This window comes from Leucoraja erinacea, chromosome 17 (genome assembly GCF_028641065.1).
Source record: "Leucoraja erinacea ecotype New England chromosome 17, Leri_hhj_1, whole genome shotgun sequence".
Lineage (NCBI taxonomy): Eukaryota > Metazoa > Chordata > Chondrichthyes > Rajiformes > Rajidae > Leucoraja > Leucoraja erinaceus.
The window spans coordinates 40,352,670-40,371,425 of NC_073393.1; the positions used below are offsets into that span (position 1 = coordinate 40,352,670).

Consider the following 18,756-nt stretch of genomic DNA (forward strand, 5'->3'; position numbering starts at 1 on the left):
ATTGTCCAATATTTACATCATCTATGGTGGACTCATCACCTTTGTGAACCACTGATATGATCATTCACCAATGACTCTCATCTCCCAGTCACTGCCTCGCATCCCCCCCCGAAAAGTTGCAATACCTGTCCTCATTACTGGCACCCCCACGCCAGTGTACGATCCTACAGCTCCTGGGCCATCCTCTCCATCCTACATATTCCTTGGGCATTTAGCTTTAATCAACACATTCATATCTCTGAGGTGCATCTGGTCAATTTCAATCATTTCTTCTAATATGAGCTAACATTCTGCATTCTCACAGGCAGCCCAGACATAATGGTGTGCTTCTCCCTGGGGTGACTGGCTTATGCCCGGTGGAACTCAGTGTAAAGAGCTGGCTGGGATCATCAGGATACTCCCAGGCCAGCACATCCCAATCTATCTTCACCTTCATCTTTGGCCATTCCCATGACTGCTACCTAGTGTGTACGGAGTGGGTGAGAAAGTGGGAGAACATGGAACGCTTGGGACCTGCCCCATTTATCACTCAAACTATCCAGGTCCTTAACTAATTGGTCCTTTATATTGTTCTAATTCCTCTATCCCTTTCTTGTCCATATCTCTCCCTCCCTCTCTACTTGAATCCCAACTCTACACAGTACTTGGCCCTATCCTTCTCCAGCGTTTGTGTGCCATGTGCCCTTTCCTCTTATCTGACCTCGATAGGTGCCATCCTGCCACGTATGTTAGGGCATAACCTCTCCCTCAAATACTTCTATCCTAATTTCCATATTCAACAAAAGACAAGGGAAGGACAAAAGTAAAAGAGAATGTACTTAAAACCCAAGAGTACATTGGGCGGCGCGATGGCGCAGCAGTAGAATTGTTGCCGTACAGCGCTTGTAGCGCCAGAGACCCGAGTTCGATCCCAACTACGGGTGCTGTCTGTACGGAGTTTGTACATTCTCCCCATTACCGCGTATGTTTTCTCCAAGATCATCAGTTTCCTCCCACACTTCAAAGACGTACAGGTTTGCAGGTTAAATTGGCTTGGTATTAAAAAAAATTAATTGTCCCCAGTGTGTGTAGGATAGTGTTAATGTGTGGGGCATACCTTGTCTTTAACTCAGAATTTCACTGCTACAGTATATATCTTTTTAAGAAGCACTTCTTCGAAAATATAGTAACCTCAAGATGAAACATTCTGAATGGCAGGAAGTAACAGCTTTTTTTGTTTGAGAACACAAATATGTTGGTGTGAAGCATTCAATTCAGAGGCGGAATTGGGCCCTGTTATGTTCACTCATCAGATATATGGGGGTGGGTGGGGGAGGGGGGGTATATGCCACTTTGTGGACTGCACCCGACCATACTCAGAGTATACACAACACTAAAAGCAGTAGATAAGCACATTTGAAAAAGTTGGTAAACTCTATACATATTTCTGGTACTAGTAAGAAATTTGGACAGACATGTTTGGGTCACCCTGTGCGTAGCCAACTTGAAATGGTTTCTGCAGCCACCAACTAAGTGTAACATTGTAAATCTATACTCCCAGAGAGTGTCCAAATTCCCCTCCACAATGTCAGGAAACTATTTACTGAAGTACATTAAATATTGTAAAACTGTGCAATGAAACTTAAGCATTTGTTTGAAATTATGTTTTCAAATCATTCCGTAGATCATTTTGACTACATAAAAAAAGTTGCTGGTTATCAGTCTGTGGGATTTGGTGGAGATTATGATGGCGTTCCCAGGTAATATTCTATATCTATCATTTGCACAATCCTATAATTTATTTGCATTAACTATGATTAGTATGGTTGTCAGTGGTTATGGGGAGAAGGCAGGAGAATGAAGGGCCTGTCCCACTTACACAATTTGTTTTGGTGACTTGCCGGCACCCGTCATAGTCGCAGCAGGTCGCCCAAAATTTTCAACATATTGAAAATCCAGCGGCAACTAGAAAAAGGTACGACTCTTAGGGCAACCACTCACAACCATACAGGAGTCTCCCTGTGACATGTCGCCTGTGTGACACCTGTATGGTCGTGAATAGTTGCCCAAAGAGTCGTACCTTTTTCTGGTCGCCGCTGGATTTTCAACATGTTGAAGATTTTCAGCGACCTGCTGCGGCTATGACGGGTGCCGGCAAGTCGCCAAAAGAATTGCGTAAGTGGGACAGGCCCTTGAAGTTAAGAGCGAATGGCAATGGCAGAGTAGACTTGATGGGCTGAATGGCCTAATCCTGCTCCTATCACTTCTGAACTTATAAGAGAAATCTTATCCTGTGCCTTTGGAGAAACAATGCAGAATTGCTTAATAGCTGCCTGAAAACTAAACCTTCTCCAAAAGAGATCTGCACAGTTGTGTACAAAACCACAGAGGAAATCCTGGCTATTCTACTTCAAGAAGAGTCATGTCGTAGTTTTTTTTTAAATAGAATGTTAAGTGGTGTGATATTTGTACAGAGACCACAAAATAAAAGACTAAAGAACTGAAATGCATAGAGGATAAAAATGCAGTAGGTTGAGATCCTTCTTTAATAACATTTTTACACTTTCCTCAGATTATTTCACACCACAATGTTGTTTTTTTAACATTTTATTCAAAGGCTATTTGTCAAGAAATTGAATGACTCCTAAGTAATAATGTATTCCCATGTCTATTCATGTTGAAGGAGCCAGGATATGAGGATCAACAATGACCCAACTGAATGCGTAGCTATGTTTGGAGTGCCTGAGCCTGAGTGAGGGATGGAATTCAGTCCCTTGCGAGGGAAGACATAGGGACTGACGAGGTAGAGTCACTGTGGATTGTTGAGGAATTGTAAAGGCAAGAAGACACTAATTGGTGTTATCTACAGACCCCCAAATAGTAGCCCGGATGTAGGATGTAAGTTGCAGCAGGAGTTAAAACTGGCATGTAATAAAGGTAATGCCACTGTGGTGATGGGGGATTTCAATATGCAGGTAGACTAGGAAAATCAGGTTGGTTCAGGACCCCAAGAAAGAGAGTTTGTAGAATGCCTCCGAGATGGATTCTTGGAGCAACTTGTAATGGAGCCGACCAGAGAAAAGGCAATTCTGGATTTAGTGTTGTCCAATGAACCAGATATGATAAGAGAACTCGAGGTAAAGGAACCGTTTGGAGATAGTGATCATAACATGATTAGTTTTAATCTGCAATTTGAGATGGAGAACGTTAAATCGGAAGTGTCAGTGATGCAGTTGAACAAAGGGGACTATGAAGGCATAAGAGGGGAGCTGGCCAAGGTAGACTGGAAAGGGATCCTAGCAGGAATGACGGTGGAACAGCAATGGCAGGAATTTCTGGGCATAATCCGGAAGACGCAGGGTCATTTCATTCCAAAAAGGAAGAAAGTTCCAAGGGGAGTACTTCGGATCTGTCTTCACTAAGGAAGACACAAACAATCTCCCAAATGTACTGGAGGACAGAGGATCTAAGGGGATAGAGGAACTGAAAGAAATTTTCATTAGGCAAGAAATAGTATTGGGTATGCTAATGGAACTGAAGGATGATAAATCCCCTGGACCTGATGGTCTGCATCACAGGGTCCTCAGGGAGGTGGCTCTAGAAATAGTGGACACATTGGTGATCATTTTCCAATGTTCAATAGAATCAGGATCAGTTCCTGTGGATTGAAATGACAGTTTGCGGATGACACAAAGCTGGGTGGCAGTGTGAACTGTGAAGAGGATGTTAGGAAGTTGCAGGGTGACCTGGACAGGTTGAGTGAATGGGCCGATGCGTGGCAGATGCAGTATAATATAGATAAATGTGGGGTTATTGACTTTGGTGGCAAAAACAAGGTGGCAGATTATTATCTCAATTGGGGCTAGGTTAGGTAAGGGGGAAGGTGAAACGAGACCTGGACGTTCTTGTACACCGGTCACTGAAAGTTGGCTTGCAGGTGCAGCAGGCAGTGAAGAAAGCTAATGGAATGTTGGCCTTCATAACAAGAGGATTTCAGTATAGGAGTAAAGAGGTTCTATCTGCAGTTGTATAGGGCACTGGTGAGACCACATCTGATAGCTTCCCAAGCAATTCTGGAGAGAGCGCCACATTTCCAGCGCTCCCCAGCCGTGACTTCCCACACAAACATGCTGCAAGAACCAGCCAGCTCCACTAGGGCCAGAGCTGCTTGAGCTCGTCAGTCACAGCTTTACGCAGCTCCTTATCTGAATCTTTGGAGGGTTGTTGAGACTCAGACACAGAATGCACTCAAGACAAAGCTGGATAGATTTTTGAGAAGAGAGAGTCAAAGTATATGGCGGTTGGAACAAGAATATGACTGAGGTGATAGATCCAGCATGATCTTATTCTTATTAAGGGCAGCACAGTGGCGCAGTAGCGGTAGAGTAGATGCCTTACAGCGCCTGAGACCCGGTTTCGATCCTGACTACGTGTGTTGTCTGTACGGAGTTTATACATTCTCCGTGGTTTTTCTCCAGGTGCTCTGGTTTCCTCCCACATTCCAAAGACGTACAGGTTTGTAGGTTAATTGGCTTCAGGTAATTTTGCAATTTGTTCATAGTGTGTAGGATAGTGCTAATCCGAAGGGCCTGTTTCTGTGCTGTATCTCTGAAGTATAAAGTCAATAAGGGACCGAGTGGTGTTCTCCTATTTTATTTCTGTCATTACGGTGCAAAATATTCCTGAGATAAAGGCAATAAATCCTGTTCTGTTTGCAAAGGAAACAAGGAAACACTGATGCCAAGCAAAACATGGGCAGGTTTCTGCAAACCTGCTCCTGGTGTTATTGTAGGTGAGGGTTAATGCCTCCTGAACTGATTGCAGATGACCTTTAGGCAGATGAAAGGTAGATAACAACTGCTCACCCATGATAGACAGTCTGAAGAAGGGTCTCCACCTGAAACATCACCCATTCCTTCTATCCAGAGATGCTGCCTGTCCTGCTGTGTTACTCCAGCATTTTGTTTCTATCTTTGGTGTAAACCAGCATCAGCAGTTCCTTCCTACACATTTCATCTTCTCACCCATGACCTTGGCAATTGGACATGAAAGGAAATTGGTGTGCCTATTTCATGCATTACCTTCCAAACCTGTGCAGTGAATTCTCACGAACCTCTGGGCAATTGAAATGGTTCCTACAATGCATTCAGAGAGATCATCCTTTCATTACCTTCTACCAAGATCCTCCTGCTCTGAATATCTCTTCGCCTGCTCCTCCTGAATTGGCTTTGGCAAGGCCTTTGACAAAATCCATGCGCAGAGGATTTTACTGCAGGAGGCAGTAAACTGACAAAGTCTTATCGCTTTCCAAGGTGTTCCTGAGAGTGATGTGGGGAACAGAATGTCCTCTTGATGCTGAAGACATTCTCTTGGTAATAATGGAGTCCTGTGGGATGGATTATGTAAATAAACCAGATAGGAATCTTATAGAGGTGCATATGATCTTATAGAGGTGTATAAAGTCATGAGAGGAATAGGTCGGGTAGATGCACAGAGTCTCTTGTCCAGAGGAGATGAATCGAGGACCAGAGGACATAGGTTTAAGGTGAAGGGGAAAATATTTAATAGTAATCTGAGGGGTAACTTTTTCACACAAATGGGTGTATGGACTGAGCTGCCAGAGAAAGTAGTTGAGGCAGGGACTATCCAAATGTTTAAGAAACAGTTAAGCAGGTACATGAATAGGACAGGTTTGGAGGGATATAGGCCAAACGCAGGCGTGGGACTTGTGTAGCTGGGACATGTTGGCCGTTGTGGGCAAGTTGGCAGAAGGGCCTTTTTCCATGCTGTATGACTCTAGGAATGCTTTTCTCAAGATAGTAAAAACTTGATGGGCTGAATAGCCTCCAGCCCTGTAAAAATTCTTGTGATATTATAATGTTTTGGTTATGGATAATAGAGGGGGAAGCATTTGAAACATCTCATCATCAAACAGACAACTTACAGTTTCCATTTTTTCTCTTTAAAGAGTTCCTACAGGTTTGGAAGATGTGTCCTTCTATCCTGATTTAGTAGCTGAACTACTGCGGAGAAAGTGGACTGACATAGAAGTAAAAGCAGCCCTTGGAGAAAACTTTCTCAGAGTCTTTCAGGGAGTAGAAAAGGTAAGGATTAGCTGGGAAAGCGATTACCTGGCTCATTGTCTGAGAAATATATCTTTACAATAGCAACACAAAGTGCTGGAGTCATTCAGCGGGTCGGGCCGCATCTCTGGAGAGCATGGATGGGTGACTTTTTGGTCCGAGACCCTTCTGCAGACAAATTGTGGGGGTGGGGAGAAGAAAGCTGGAAGAGAGAATGGGCAGGACAAAACCTAGTGATACAGGTTGTGATAGACAGATGGTTGGACAAAGGCCAGGAAAGCAGAAGGTGTGAGACAAAAGGATTGATGAGTTGTGAAGCTAGAGGAATGTTTGTTGGCGGAAGGGGAGAAATTGGTGCGAGTCTAGGTGGGGTACTGGGATGGGGAGGGGGCAGTGAAGAACAGGAGGGGGGAATGTGGGGCAAGAAGGGTGAGGGAGTGGGTTATATAGTAACCTAAACTTAGAGAATTCAATGTTCATACTATTGGGTTGTAGGCTAGCCTAACAAAATATGAACAGTTGTTCTTGACGTTTGTGTGGCCTCAAGCTTGCAATGATAGAGCCTCAGGACAGAAAGGTAAGTATGCGAATTGGAAGAGGAGGTAAAATGGTTAGTAACAGGGTGATCCCGCAGGCCTTAGTGAACTGAGTGCAAGTGTGTAGTGGAACTGGCACCAAGGGGTCGCTTGGTCTTGCCGATGTACAGGAGGCCACATTAGGAACACCTGATACAATGGATGAGGCTAGACGAGGTGCAGGTGGACCTCTGTTCTCGCCTGGGAGTTCTGCAGGCCTTTGACCAAACATCTGTCTATCAAAAAAACTCTACTCACCTGTTCCCCCCCCCCCCCCCCCTCCCCCCACTCACCTACAACCTATGTGAAGAAGGCTCCCAACCCGAATGTCATCTATCCATGTTCTCCAGAAATGCTGCCTGACCCGTTGAGTTAGTCCAACATTTTGTGTCGATTTTTGCAAACCAGCATCGGCAGTTCCTTCAAATAGCTTCAAGTTAGCCAGCTGTAACCGAACATCAGGCTTCTCCTGCTGGTTATGCTGACTTCCACGTAAATTTAGAAACTTTGCAATTGTTTTTACAGCCATCTTTGACAAAGTAATTATAAATTGAGACTCATGATCATTTCAGTTCAGTTTTCAGTTCAGAAGGCGGTGGGTATATTTTCATATGTCATATGTAGAATTAGGCCATTCAGCCCATCAAATCTACTACACTATTCAATCATGGCCTCCTAATCCCATATTCCTGCCTTCTCCCCATAACCCTTGACACCTGTTCTAATCAAGAATTTGTCTATCTCTGCTTTCAAAATCTCCACTGACTTGGCCTCCACAGCCCTCTGGCAATGAGTCACAGATTAACTACCCTCACACTAAAGAATGGCTAAATGATTAAATATGGCTAAATATGATGAAATATAGATTCATAACAGATGGGTATATAGAATGAGCTGCCAGATGAGATGGTTGAGGCAGAAACTAAGTTAAAAGACATTTAGACAGGTACATGGATAGGAAAGGGTCAGAGTGATATTGGAAAACATGACAGGTGTGGTTAGCATAGATGAGACAATGGTCGGCCTGGACAAGCTGGGACGAAGAGCCTGTTCATGTGCTGTATGAGTCTATGAATCTGAGGTGAGTGGTAAATCTCTCCCACAATCTCACAGGAAACATCTCCTCAGTTGCTATTATACAGATAGATTTGTTCAAAACAGCAGTAGAACAGGAAGTGTCACATTCTGTGTTCACACAATGAAAACAATTGAAGTTGTCGACCAAGTCGTCAGGTCAGAGGTCGCAAGGAGAAACATCATGCAGGAATGAATAGCACAAAGGCCCATGCTGATTCCATAGTTCCAAGTTGAAACTTTGGAAATATCTGAAATGAAATAATCCATGTGATTGTGAAGACAGATGGGAAATACTGTAAGTTTATTCAATTAAAGCTGAGGGCATAGAATCAGAGAGTTGTCTGGTGAGGAATCAGACTCTTTGGCCCAACTAATATTTGCCAATCAAGATGCCTTCCTAAGCTAGTCCCATTTGTCTGTTTTATTTAACCTACTCATTCTAAACCTTTCCTATCTATGAACCTGTGGAAATACCTTTTAAACACTGTCATTGTCAAACCTCTACCACTTCCTCTGGCAGCTCGTTCCGCATAACCACTACTCTCTGTGCCCCTCTAAGACTTTCCACCTCTTAATACTCTTGAACTTTAAACTTCTCAACCCTGGGGGAACAAGGACAGTGACCATCCACCTTATCTATGGCGCTCATGGCTTTACAAAACTCTCAGCCTCCTTTACACCAGGGAAAGCAATCCCAACCCATCAAGACTCTCCTTAGAACTCAAGCCCTCCAGTCCTGACAAGATCATTGTAGGAACTCAGTGGGTTAGGCAGCATCGGTGGAGGGAATGGACCACGGTGGTTAGGGTTGGGACCCTTCAGATTGATCAGTCTGAGGAAGGGTCCCGTCCTGAAATGTTGCTGTCCATTTCCTTCCACAGATGCAGCCTGACCTGCTGAGTTGCTGCAACACTTTTTTTTGCTGATGACTCCAGCATCTGTAGTCTCATGTGTCAATATGCAGGGGAATATTTGCTGCACCTTCTCCAGCTTAATCACATCCTTCCTATGGTGTGGCAACACAAAAATGCCTTTGATAACCGTAACATTATGTCGCAACTTCTGCACTATTTGCAGAGGATCGACCAAACACCATTAATCGTAACAAGGTCGTTATTCACGTTACAATCCTGATGTTGGACAGAAAGGCTACAATCATCCCAATTTGGGGAACTTTTCAGCTGGTTTACCTTATCCACCTCTTGCTGGTTTTCCTATGGTCTTCTCATTTCTTTAGTTGAAGATTAAAATATTGCTGTTTTCATTTACTTTGAACCCTCTTGCCATCACCCCTTGACCCAAAACTTGTTTATTATGTCCATCTTCACAAGGACACCTTTGCGACGGGGTCATGTATGAGACGGGTATCTTCTCACTTGGCCTTGGTCCTTGGAAACTCACTCTTTCCATAAATCCCTGCGACACACACACTCATTCAATTGCCCCAATTACTTGGTCTCCAACTGCTTATTTATTTTCATGTCATAAATGATAGGAGCAGAATTAGGCCATTCGGCCCATCACGTCTACTCCGCCATTCTATGGTGGCTGATCTATCTCTCCCACCCAACCCCATTCTCCTGCCTTCTCCCCATAACCCCTGACACCCGTACTAAGGGCAGCACAGTGGCGCAGCGCTAGAGTTGCTGCCTTATAGTGCTTGCAGTGCTGGAGACCTGAGTTCGAACCCTACTACGGGTGCTGTCGATACGGAGTTTGCACGTTCTCCCCGTGACCGCGTGGGTTTTCTCTGAGATCTTCCATTTCCTCCCACACTCCAAAGACGTACAGGTTTGTAGGTTAATTGGCTTGGAATAAGTGTAAATTGTTCCTGGTGTGTGTAGGATAGTGTTAATGTGCGGGAATCGCTGGTCGTTGCGGACTCAGTGGGCCAAAGGGCCTGCTTCCTTGCTGTATCTCTAAACTAAACTAAGCAAGAATCTCTCTATCTCTGCCTATAATGATTCAGACGTTAATATTTTAGATTTATGTGTTCATCTTGCAGCAAATTTGCAGATAGGCCACATCAGATTGTGAGGTGTACCAACTGATAATATCAGTTTGATTACCTCTTTATATAGTGTATATAGGTTCTTTATTGTCATTATAACATGTAAACATGTACAACAAAATTAAAAATGGCAGCCAGTCAGTGCACCATTCACACATTATCTAAAAGCTAACGATACGTAAAAGAGAAATATCTGAAATAAACAACTAAAATAAATAACATGAAAAAAAACAAGCATAAACACACAACCATACATTCTTCTGTCGATTGCACAATCCCTTTGGTATGTAGCCCACCTGCGCTCATTTGGTGGCTATATTAAGTGTAGTTATTGCTGTGGGATAAAAACTGTTTTTGAGTCTGTTTGTCCTTGTCCTCATTGATCTGTACCGTCTGCCTGACGGCAACAGTTCAAACAGGGAGTGTCCAGGGTGGGAAATGTCCTTTATAATGTTCTGGGATTTCTTGAGACAGTGGGAACTGTGTAAGTCCTCCAAGGTGAGGAGAGGGCAGCCGACAATCTTCTGGGCATTGTCAATAGCCCTCTGGAGCGCTTTTCTCTTAGCCGCTGTGCTACTGGTGTACCACACGCATACACAGTATGTTAGGATGCTCTCTATGGAGCACCGATAAAAGGACAGCAGCAGTCTCTGGGTGATGTTGTTCTTCCTGAGCACCCTCAGGAAGTGCAGTCTCTGCTGGACCTTTTTGATTTGATTCGATTTGATTCAACTTTATTGTCATTGCACAAATACGAGTCCAGGTACAACAAAATGCAGTTTAGCATCTGATCAGAGTGCAAGATATTAGAAATAACAATACTGGTTAAACAATATGTGCAATGTGGATGAATTAAACTGGTACATAGGCAAATAAATGTATACAGATGAGAGAGTATAAAAGATAGACAGTTCACAGGTTTTTAACTTTGCTCATGTATTTTCAGTAATGACACATTGCACGATTTAACCCCTTCCCTTACAAATGCTTCTGGCAAGTTCAGAGTGCATGTGTGTACATTATATATACAGATACATATTTTTGGATCAGTCCAAGGATGGAGTTAATTTATTCAAGTTATTTCTTATGGTGAAAATGTGTGCAATATTTGCCCCATTGGGCTGACCTGTACCACATCACTCACTATTCTTTCTAAACAATGTGTTACACTTTTGCAAAGCATCCAATAGTCAATTACTTTAGTTCTGAGATGTTTAGTTCTGAGATGAGAGGAGATTTCCTCATCCAAAGCGTGCTAAACCTGTGGGCTTCTCTGTCACAGAAAACAGTTGAAGTCGAAACATATTAAAATATAAAAATATATTCAAGAAGATAGCACAGGTGAGAGCAGGTGTTTCAGTGGTCAATAGTGTTTTATTTGTCACCTATGCAACTGCACAGTGAATTTCATTTTGCACATATCACACATGCGGCCGTCACCATGTTTCGGCGCCGTTATTCAAAGCTCAATGGCCGGTCGTCCCACGCGCTCGATGTACTGGAGCAACGTCTCTCTCCTCTCCTCTCCTCTCCTCTCCTCGCCCGGCTATCTTTGTGTCCCGGGGGTGCCTCCTGCAGCCGACCTGAAGGTGCTGGAGGCATTACTCCAATTCACCCTCTTACCGGCCCGTGCTCCTTGCGTCTAACTTCTCCAGCTCCCACCTGGTCCTACGAGCGGGTTCCTGGTGCCGTCAGTACAGAAGTCAGTACAGAAACACTTGAAAGGAAGGTCAGTAGACAGGGTATGTGTACGAAGAAAGTGCAGATAGAAACAAAAAAATAGTGCAAGAGTAGGCCATTCGGCCCTTCGAGCCAGCACCGACATTCAATAGATGCTGGTTTAAACCGAAGATAGACACAAAATGCTGGAGTAACTCGGGGGGACAGGCAGCATCTCTGGAGAGAAGAAATGGGTGATGTTTCGGGTTGAGACCCTTATTCCGTCTGAAGAAGTGTTCACTGGCTATAGGCATGTGTCAGAGTTCACTGACATTGGGGAAGGATTAGGTTGACGGACTATGGAAAGGGGCCGCGGTTCACACAGACGGTCTTCTTCTTATCGAGTCCTCACACAAGATTAGATGTTGTTCAGCCAGAGCTCAACACACTTCTCGGCATCTGCATACAATGGTGTCTGTCTTGTTGCTTCTTGTGCGTGGTGGTAGAAAGATTGGTGGAAACAGGGCCCCGACATGAACACTCTTTCCTTGACCCCACATTGCTGGTGAAAGGTCAGGATTCCCAATTCATGAGGAACGGGTTGGGGATCATTGACTATGAGGAGAGGTCAGGGATCACAGGTCACGGTGAGAGGTCAGGGATCACATCACATCTAGTCATCGGGGAAGGATTTGATTTACGGACATTGGGAAGGGTCTGGGATTTACATTGAAGGGGAGAAGTCAGGGTTCACAGGTCACGGTGAGGGGTCAGGTTTACATGTGAGGGGGGAGAGGTTGGGTGTACAGACAATCAGAAGGAGTTGTGTTGAACCGAACAAGCGGCCAAGGGGTGAGATCTCGGCAGGATGAGAGAGCTAAGATGGAAATGATTGGAGGAAAATGGTTGTCTCAATTTCAATAGAAGTAGAATTAATGTATAAATAGGCCTCTATATTCTGACTATGAACTACTTTAGTGTTCTCACAGGCCTTTGTTCCATACACCCACCAGCCTTTGTGTTGTTAATGATATCCTGCACTTCTCAGCTGTGTTGCAGACATAAAATGCTGGAGTAACTCAGGGGACAGGCAGCATCTTAGGTGAGGAATGGGTCGAGACCCTTCTTCAGACGCTAGTTATTGTTAATGATGGCTCTATATCTTGATTATTGTTGGTTAACAACATACATTTTGAACAACGATTTTACAATTACGGTCTCAATAATATCAAATATTATGTTAACATTTGTTTTAATTTTTGTTGAATGAGATTCAAGCCTTGTTTTGTAATCCCATAGGTATGCGCTAGTCTTCATGCCACTTCTGTACATGTGAATTGCACTTTGATTCCTGCTTTGTGTGTCTGAGAATTCCCCAACTGTCTGGCTAGTGTATTGCTTCATTACTGGATGTCATAGATCCTTCATAGATGGTGGCAAAGTTCAATTAATATCAGAACCAAGATTATTTCCACTAAATTAGGTCCACTAAAGTGTTATGCAAAGTTTATCTCAAAGTCAGAAAGTTAATGTATCCTTTCAAAAATCATTGCAATTGTGATGAGTCCCATCTGTAACTCAGGAATATCAACTTAAAATGATTAACAAAACTGAAGGTCCCCGATGTGTTAAACATTAAATTTCATTGCACCTGGTGCGTGTATGACAATAAACTAACTTGAATCTTGAATCTAATTTTTATACAATGTGCAACACTTTCATGTGTTTAGATGGACACACAATGCAGGAGTAGCTCAGTGGGACAGGCAGCGTCTCTGGAGAGAAGGAATGGGTGACGTCTCGGATCGAGACCTTTCTTCAGACTGAATTCCATGAATGTGGTATATAGTTATGTGCCTTCTCAGTTCAGAACCAATGTGGAGTGGATCATAAATACCAGTATTGACAAAATTCTATGAATTAATACATTTAAAAAACATTGAATTATTCAGAAACCACAATTTGAAAATGTTATTATCTGAATGGTGGCCGATTTGGAAAAGGGGAGATGCAACGAGATTTGGGTGTCATGGTACACCAGTCATTGAAAGTAGACATGCAGGTGCAGCAGGCAGTGAAGAAAACAAATGGTATGTTATCATTCATAGCAAAAGGATTTGAGTATAGGAGCAGGGAGGTTCTACTGCAGTTGTACAGGGTCTTGGTGAGACTACACCTGGAGTATTGCGTACAGTTTTGGTCTCCTAATCTGAGGAAAGACATTCTTGCCATAGAGGGAGGACAGAGAATGTTCACCAGACTGATTCCTGGGATGTCAGGACTTTCATATGAAGAATAGACACGGCTTGTACTCGCTAGAATTTAGAAGATTGAGGGAGGATCTTAAAGAAACTTACCAAATTCTTAAGGGGTTGGACAGGCTAGATGCAGGAAGATTGTTCCCGATGTTGGGGAAGTCCAGAACAAGGGGTCACAGTTTAAGGATAAGGGGGAAATCCTTTAGGACAGAGATGAGAAAATCATTTTTCACACAGAGAGTGGTGAATCTCTGGAATTCTCTGCCACAGAACGTAGGTGAGGCCAGTTGATTGGCTATATTTAAGAAGGAGTTAGATGTGGCCCTTGTGGCTAAAGGTATCAGGGGGTATGGAGAGAAGGCAGGTACAGGATACTGAGTTGGATGATCAGCCATGATCATATTGAATGGTGGTGCAGGCTCGAAGGGCCGAATGGCCTACTCCTGCACCTATTTTCTATGTTTCGATGTTTTTCTATTAGTATTTTAGGTTGGAGTTGAACTTTCTACAAGATGTTAGTTTATTGTGTTTATTGTCACATGTACTGAGGTACAGTGAAACACTTTGTTTGTGTGCTAACTAGACAGGAGAAAAACAACACATGATTACAATCAATCAATTTACAGTCTATAGATACATGATAAAGAAATAACATTTAGTGCAAGGTAAAGCCAGCAAAGTCCAATCAAGGATAGTTCGAGGGTAAGAAGATCATTAAAGTAAGGAATATTGTTGTAGGAATAAATACTTAAGAGTGTGGAGCGATTGTAATAGGAGTTTAACAATCTGCTTTTGTGGTTAGCACACAAATAGTCACCCGGGTTGGGTGCCTTCTTGGAAAAAACTCAGGTCTACGTGTTAATAGACTGGAGGAGTGAAAATATATTATTTCTGTTCCTTTTCTAGGTTAGAAACTTCAATCCAGGAGATGATGAGCCCATTCCATATGAGCAGGTTAAGAATTCGTGCAGGACGAGCTTTGGTTATGAGGATCAAGCTGATACTAACAATGGAAATCCACTGGTTTTCATGCCTGCAGTGGTCACATCTGTTTACCTAGCACACCATTTATTAGTGTAAGAGATAATGGGGCAGCAGCCCCAGAAAATATCACTCATTCTCAAAAGGCAACTTGAATAAAAGGAAAAATGGAGCAGTATAATGTCTACAGGGTTTCTTCTGATCTTTCAGCACAACCGACAACAATGTTGTGGATCGAGGCATTAGTGGCTATTTATGTCCTTTTCACAGAATTCCTAGGTTTAAACTATCTGCCCATGAACACACAGATAGAGGTTTGGAGAATTGGAGAGTCATACAGCACGAACATAGGCTGTTTGTCCAACGCGTCCATGCCCATCAAGCTGCCCCATTTAAGCTGCACCCATTTTCTCACACCTCGCTCATTTCCCTCCAAACTTCTCCTTATTGTTTAGTTTAGTTTAGAGATACAGCGTGGAAACAGGCCCTTCGGCCCACCGAGTCTGCACTGACCAGAGATCCGCGAACATTTGTGCTATCACAGTAGGGACAATTTACAATTATACCAAGCCAATTAACCTACAAACCTGTAGCCACTGGGAATCTGGGAGGAAACCGGAGCACTCAGAGCACCCACTCATTCCTTCTCTCCAGAGATGCTGCCTCTCCTGCTGAGTTACTCCAGCATTTTGTGTCTCCCTTTGAAGCAGGATTATTTCACGACAGAATCATGAAAATATAGAAGATACAAATAGACCATTCAACTCAATAATTATTGTTAATATCCTTCCACTCATCTTTCCTCCAACTATCAATCTGATCAAGTCTCAAAAGTTAGCTTGGACGCCTCATTGATCACTAACTCCAGTAATTGGAAGGGGTTTTGTAAAATACTGCCTCTTCTCTGTTCTTTAACCTTATATCTCTGTGTCCCCATTGTAGATCTCTCATTACCATAAGTCATGTCAAGTCAAGTTTATTTGTCACATACACATACGAGATGTGCAGTGAAATGAAAGTGGCAATGCTTGCGGACTTTTGTGCAAAAGACAAACAACAAAACAACCAAACAAATTATAAACACAATCATAACACACATATGATTGTGTTCTGTTTCTATCTACTATCTTAAATCCTTTCATTATATCTTCACTTTACTTGGGGTACAAAAAGAAGGCATATGTTTCATGCCATTCTTTTATTTTTCTTGTTAGGAATCACTATAGTGAGTCTTCTTTTTACTTTCCCCATTGCCTCAACATTCTTCCCTTCTTGTGGCCACAACTATTCATAGTTTTCCTTTGAGTCTTAAAGATGCTTTCGTATAGATCTACTATTTTATCTAACCTACAACCTTCTATTCCTCTTGGCATATGACATACATGACATCACCTCCTTGGCGCACTAAAAAAAACAATCTCAACTTCTCCGAAGAGCCTTTTTTAATTTCCTTCAAGTCTTATGCATCTGATAGAAATAGCCGCTCCTTCCTTGTTGCTTATAAGAATATCTTCAGTACAGCGGTTCAATATGACAGCTCAACATCGCCTTCTAAAGGCAGTTTAGATCTAGGCAATACATCTACCAGACATCTACAGGTGTCAGGGGTTATGGGGAGAAGGCAGGAGAATGAGATTAGGGGGAGCGATAGATCAGCCATGATTGAATGTTGCAGTAGACTTGATGGGCCGAATGGCCCAATTCTGCTCCTATCATTTATGACATATTGTTGGAGATAAAGCATATAATTAAAAAATCATATTCTGATTATTACACATGTGTTGAACCAAGATGGACCACCTTAAATATGCTGCAAGGTACATATGTATCCATGCTCCAATAAGGATCCTGTCTGCTGTCAGGGCAGGGTGTCGTCTTGATGATGATCATTTAATACATCCTTTCATTCTGACCATGGGATGTGGTCTGAAACCTGTGGACTCTCAAAAAAAAAGAGCACTGCCTGATACCTCATAAATTCATGTGATAGTTGCAGAATTTGGCCATTCACCTCAACAAGTCTGTTCCGACCTACAATCATGGCTGATCTATCTCTCCCTCTTAACCCCATTCTCCTGCCTTCTCCCCATAACCCTTGACACCCGTACTAATCTACATTCTATCTATCTCTACCGTAAAAATGTCTATTGACTTGGCCTCGATAACCTTCTGTTGCAAAGAATAGTAAGATTAAACGAGAACTTACCAGTTTGAAGTTTGATCTGTATTTTATGAGGAGGAACGTTGAGGGAATACATGAAGAAGCCCGCGTACGACGCATGCGTGTCATCCTTCAAAGCAGCGGTGTGAGGTCACAGATACACTATAATGACCTAAAATAGTAAGATTATTAAAGAGATACCAGTTTAAGATATGACCCTATGAGGGTGGGAGCGTAGGGCATGTATTCCCTCAACGTTCCTCCTCATAAAATACAGATCAAACTTCAAACTGGTAAGTTCTCGTTTAATCTTACTATTTTACTTCGGAGTCACGTGAGGGACTCCATGAAGATTTCAAAGCTCTGTGACCTCACGCCGTGGAAAACGAGTCCATGCTTCACAACTGCCTTGGTAGTTAGAGAGAAATTGTTAATTATATTCAAAACATTCATACCAATTATTTAATGGAAATGATAAATAATATCGAATTAATTCAAATCATAACCCTGTATTCTTCAGGGATAAATTATCATACAGAACTTAAAATTGTTCCCCGAAAAACGTTCCCATACTGCTAACTGGTTTGTTATAACATTTCTGAAACGTTTTCTCCGACAACCATCCTGCAATCCTGAGGATTTGGTCCATGGATACATCAAGGCGTTTTGCTGCAGATGTAGCTGCAGCCCTGGTGGAGTGATAATCAAATATGTTATTGTCCACTCCCGCCTATCATAACCCATATTTCAGCCACCGCGAAATGGTCTGAGTTACACTATGGTACAGTATCTTATAGCTGATTAAACGCCAATTCCTTGCCTCTGATAGCCTTTTTACTTTCACTGTATAACAAGCCCGTACTTTACTATACAGAGGCGTTTGTCCTCCGGGTAGGCCATCAATTCTATGACCTGCCCCGCTGATCCTGGCCTATTTTGTTTAATAATACGGTCCTGGATCACAAACCCCAAACTTCGTGCCGCAATAGCGAAGCCATCCAGTCTTACTTTTAGCAATAACTGGAGCTTATGCACTGTGACTAGCGCTATCAGCATTACCATTTCTAGTTAGTTATCCAGATTAATGCTGTAGCCGGCGACCAATTCCTTAGCAAGATCAAAGCCACACTTATATTCCAAATATAGTTGTATCTTATTTTTTGGTGGCTTGGTGTTAACCTATCCTCTAAAATTTTTAACTGCCAGAGGATGTGATCCCACAGACTGTCTTACTGTTTCTTGCCATCAATAACTTGCCAATACACTTTTGGCACTATTCACAGTGCTGAAACTCAGTCCTCCATATTGCAGGCTGGTGAGCAACTGTAGCACCGCCGGAACATCCTTATTTCTGTGGTCCAGAAAGTTATCATGGCAGTAATTAGTCCATTTTAATATGACCTAAATACTGTTATTGAGTAGACCTTCTTCGTGCTGCTGTGATCATGTCCACAGTTCTTTTGATAGCCCCATGTCCCGTAGCGGTGTTTTAGAGTCTACAACCTACTAAATCAATATTTTCTATGACATGGATAGCTATCCTCAGTTACTGGATGCACCAGCAACTTAGGACTACGTCTTACCGTTATACATGGTTCCAGCACCATGTCCTGTACCCCCGAAAACCATAGTTGGGTAAGCCAATCAGGTACCAAGACATCCCCTATGCCGATTCCTGTTGAATGTCCCTTAGTACCCCAAATTTATAAAGTAGAAAAAGGAGGTAATACATAAATAAAAACTCTCCCCTAGTGCAGTGAAACAGCATCTGTAGCTTCTGCCTCAGGATCTGGTACCAATGATACATACCTCGGTAACTGGTGATTTAACCCCGGATGCAATTCTAATATCCGGCCTTACATACTTTACTGATTTTAGCAAATACCGTCTATCCAACATCCATTCAGTACTTCCAATAATTTTTCGTGGCCTGGTGTCTGCCACTGAATTAGTATCCCTGGTAGATACGTAG

The 18,756-nt window shown here is 42.8% G+C and overlaps 1 protein-coding gene across 2 annotated transcripts in view; it reads left to right on the forward strand.

The window, feature by feature from the left end:
• dpep1 (dipeptidase 1) overlaps window positions 1-15,816 on the forward strand; it is a 55,482-nt gene extending 39,666 nt beyond the window's left edge. The window contains exons 9-11 of one of the 2 annotated variants that reach the window (XM_055649031.1): window positions 1,664-1,739; window positions 5,948-6,083; window positions 14,549-15,815. In XM_055649031.1, coding sequence (XP_055505006.1) covers window positions 1,664-1,739; window positions 5,948-6,083; window positions 14,549-14,722 — 386 coding nt within the window. In that variant the 3' untranslated portion in view covers window positions 14,723-15,815. Of the gene's footprint in view, window positions 1-1,663; window positions 1,740-5,947; window positions 6,084-14,548 lie in introns of both variants that reach the window. The other variant, XM_055649030.1, reaches the window with a different exon arrangement.
• The last annotated feature ends 2,940 nt before the right edge of the window (window positions 15,817-18,756 follow it).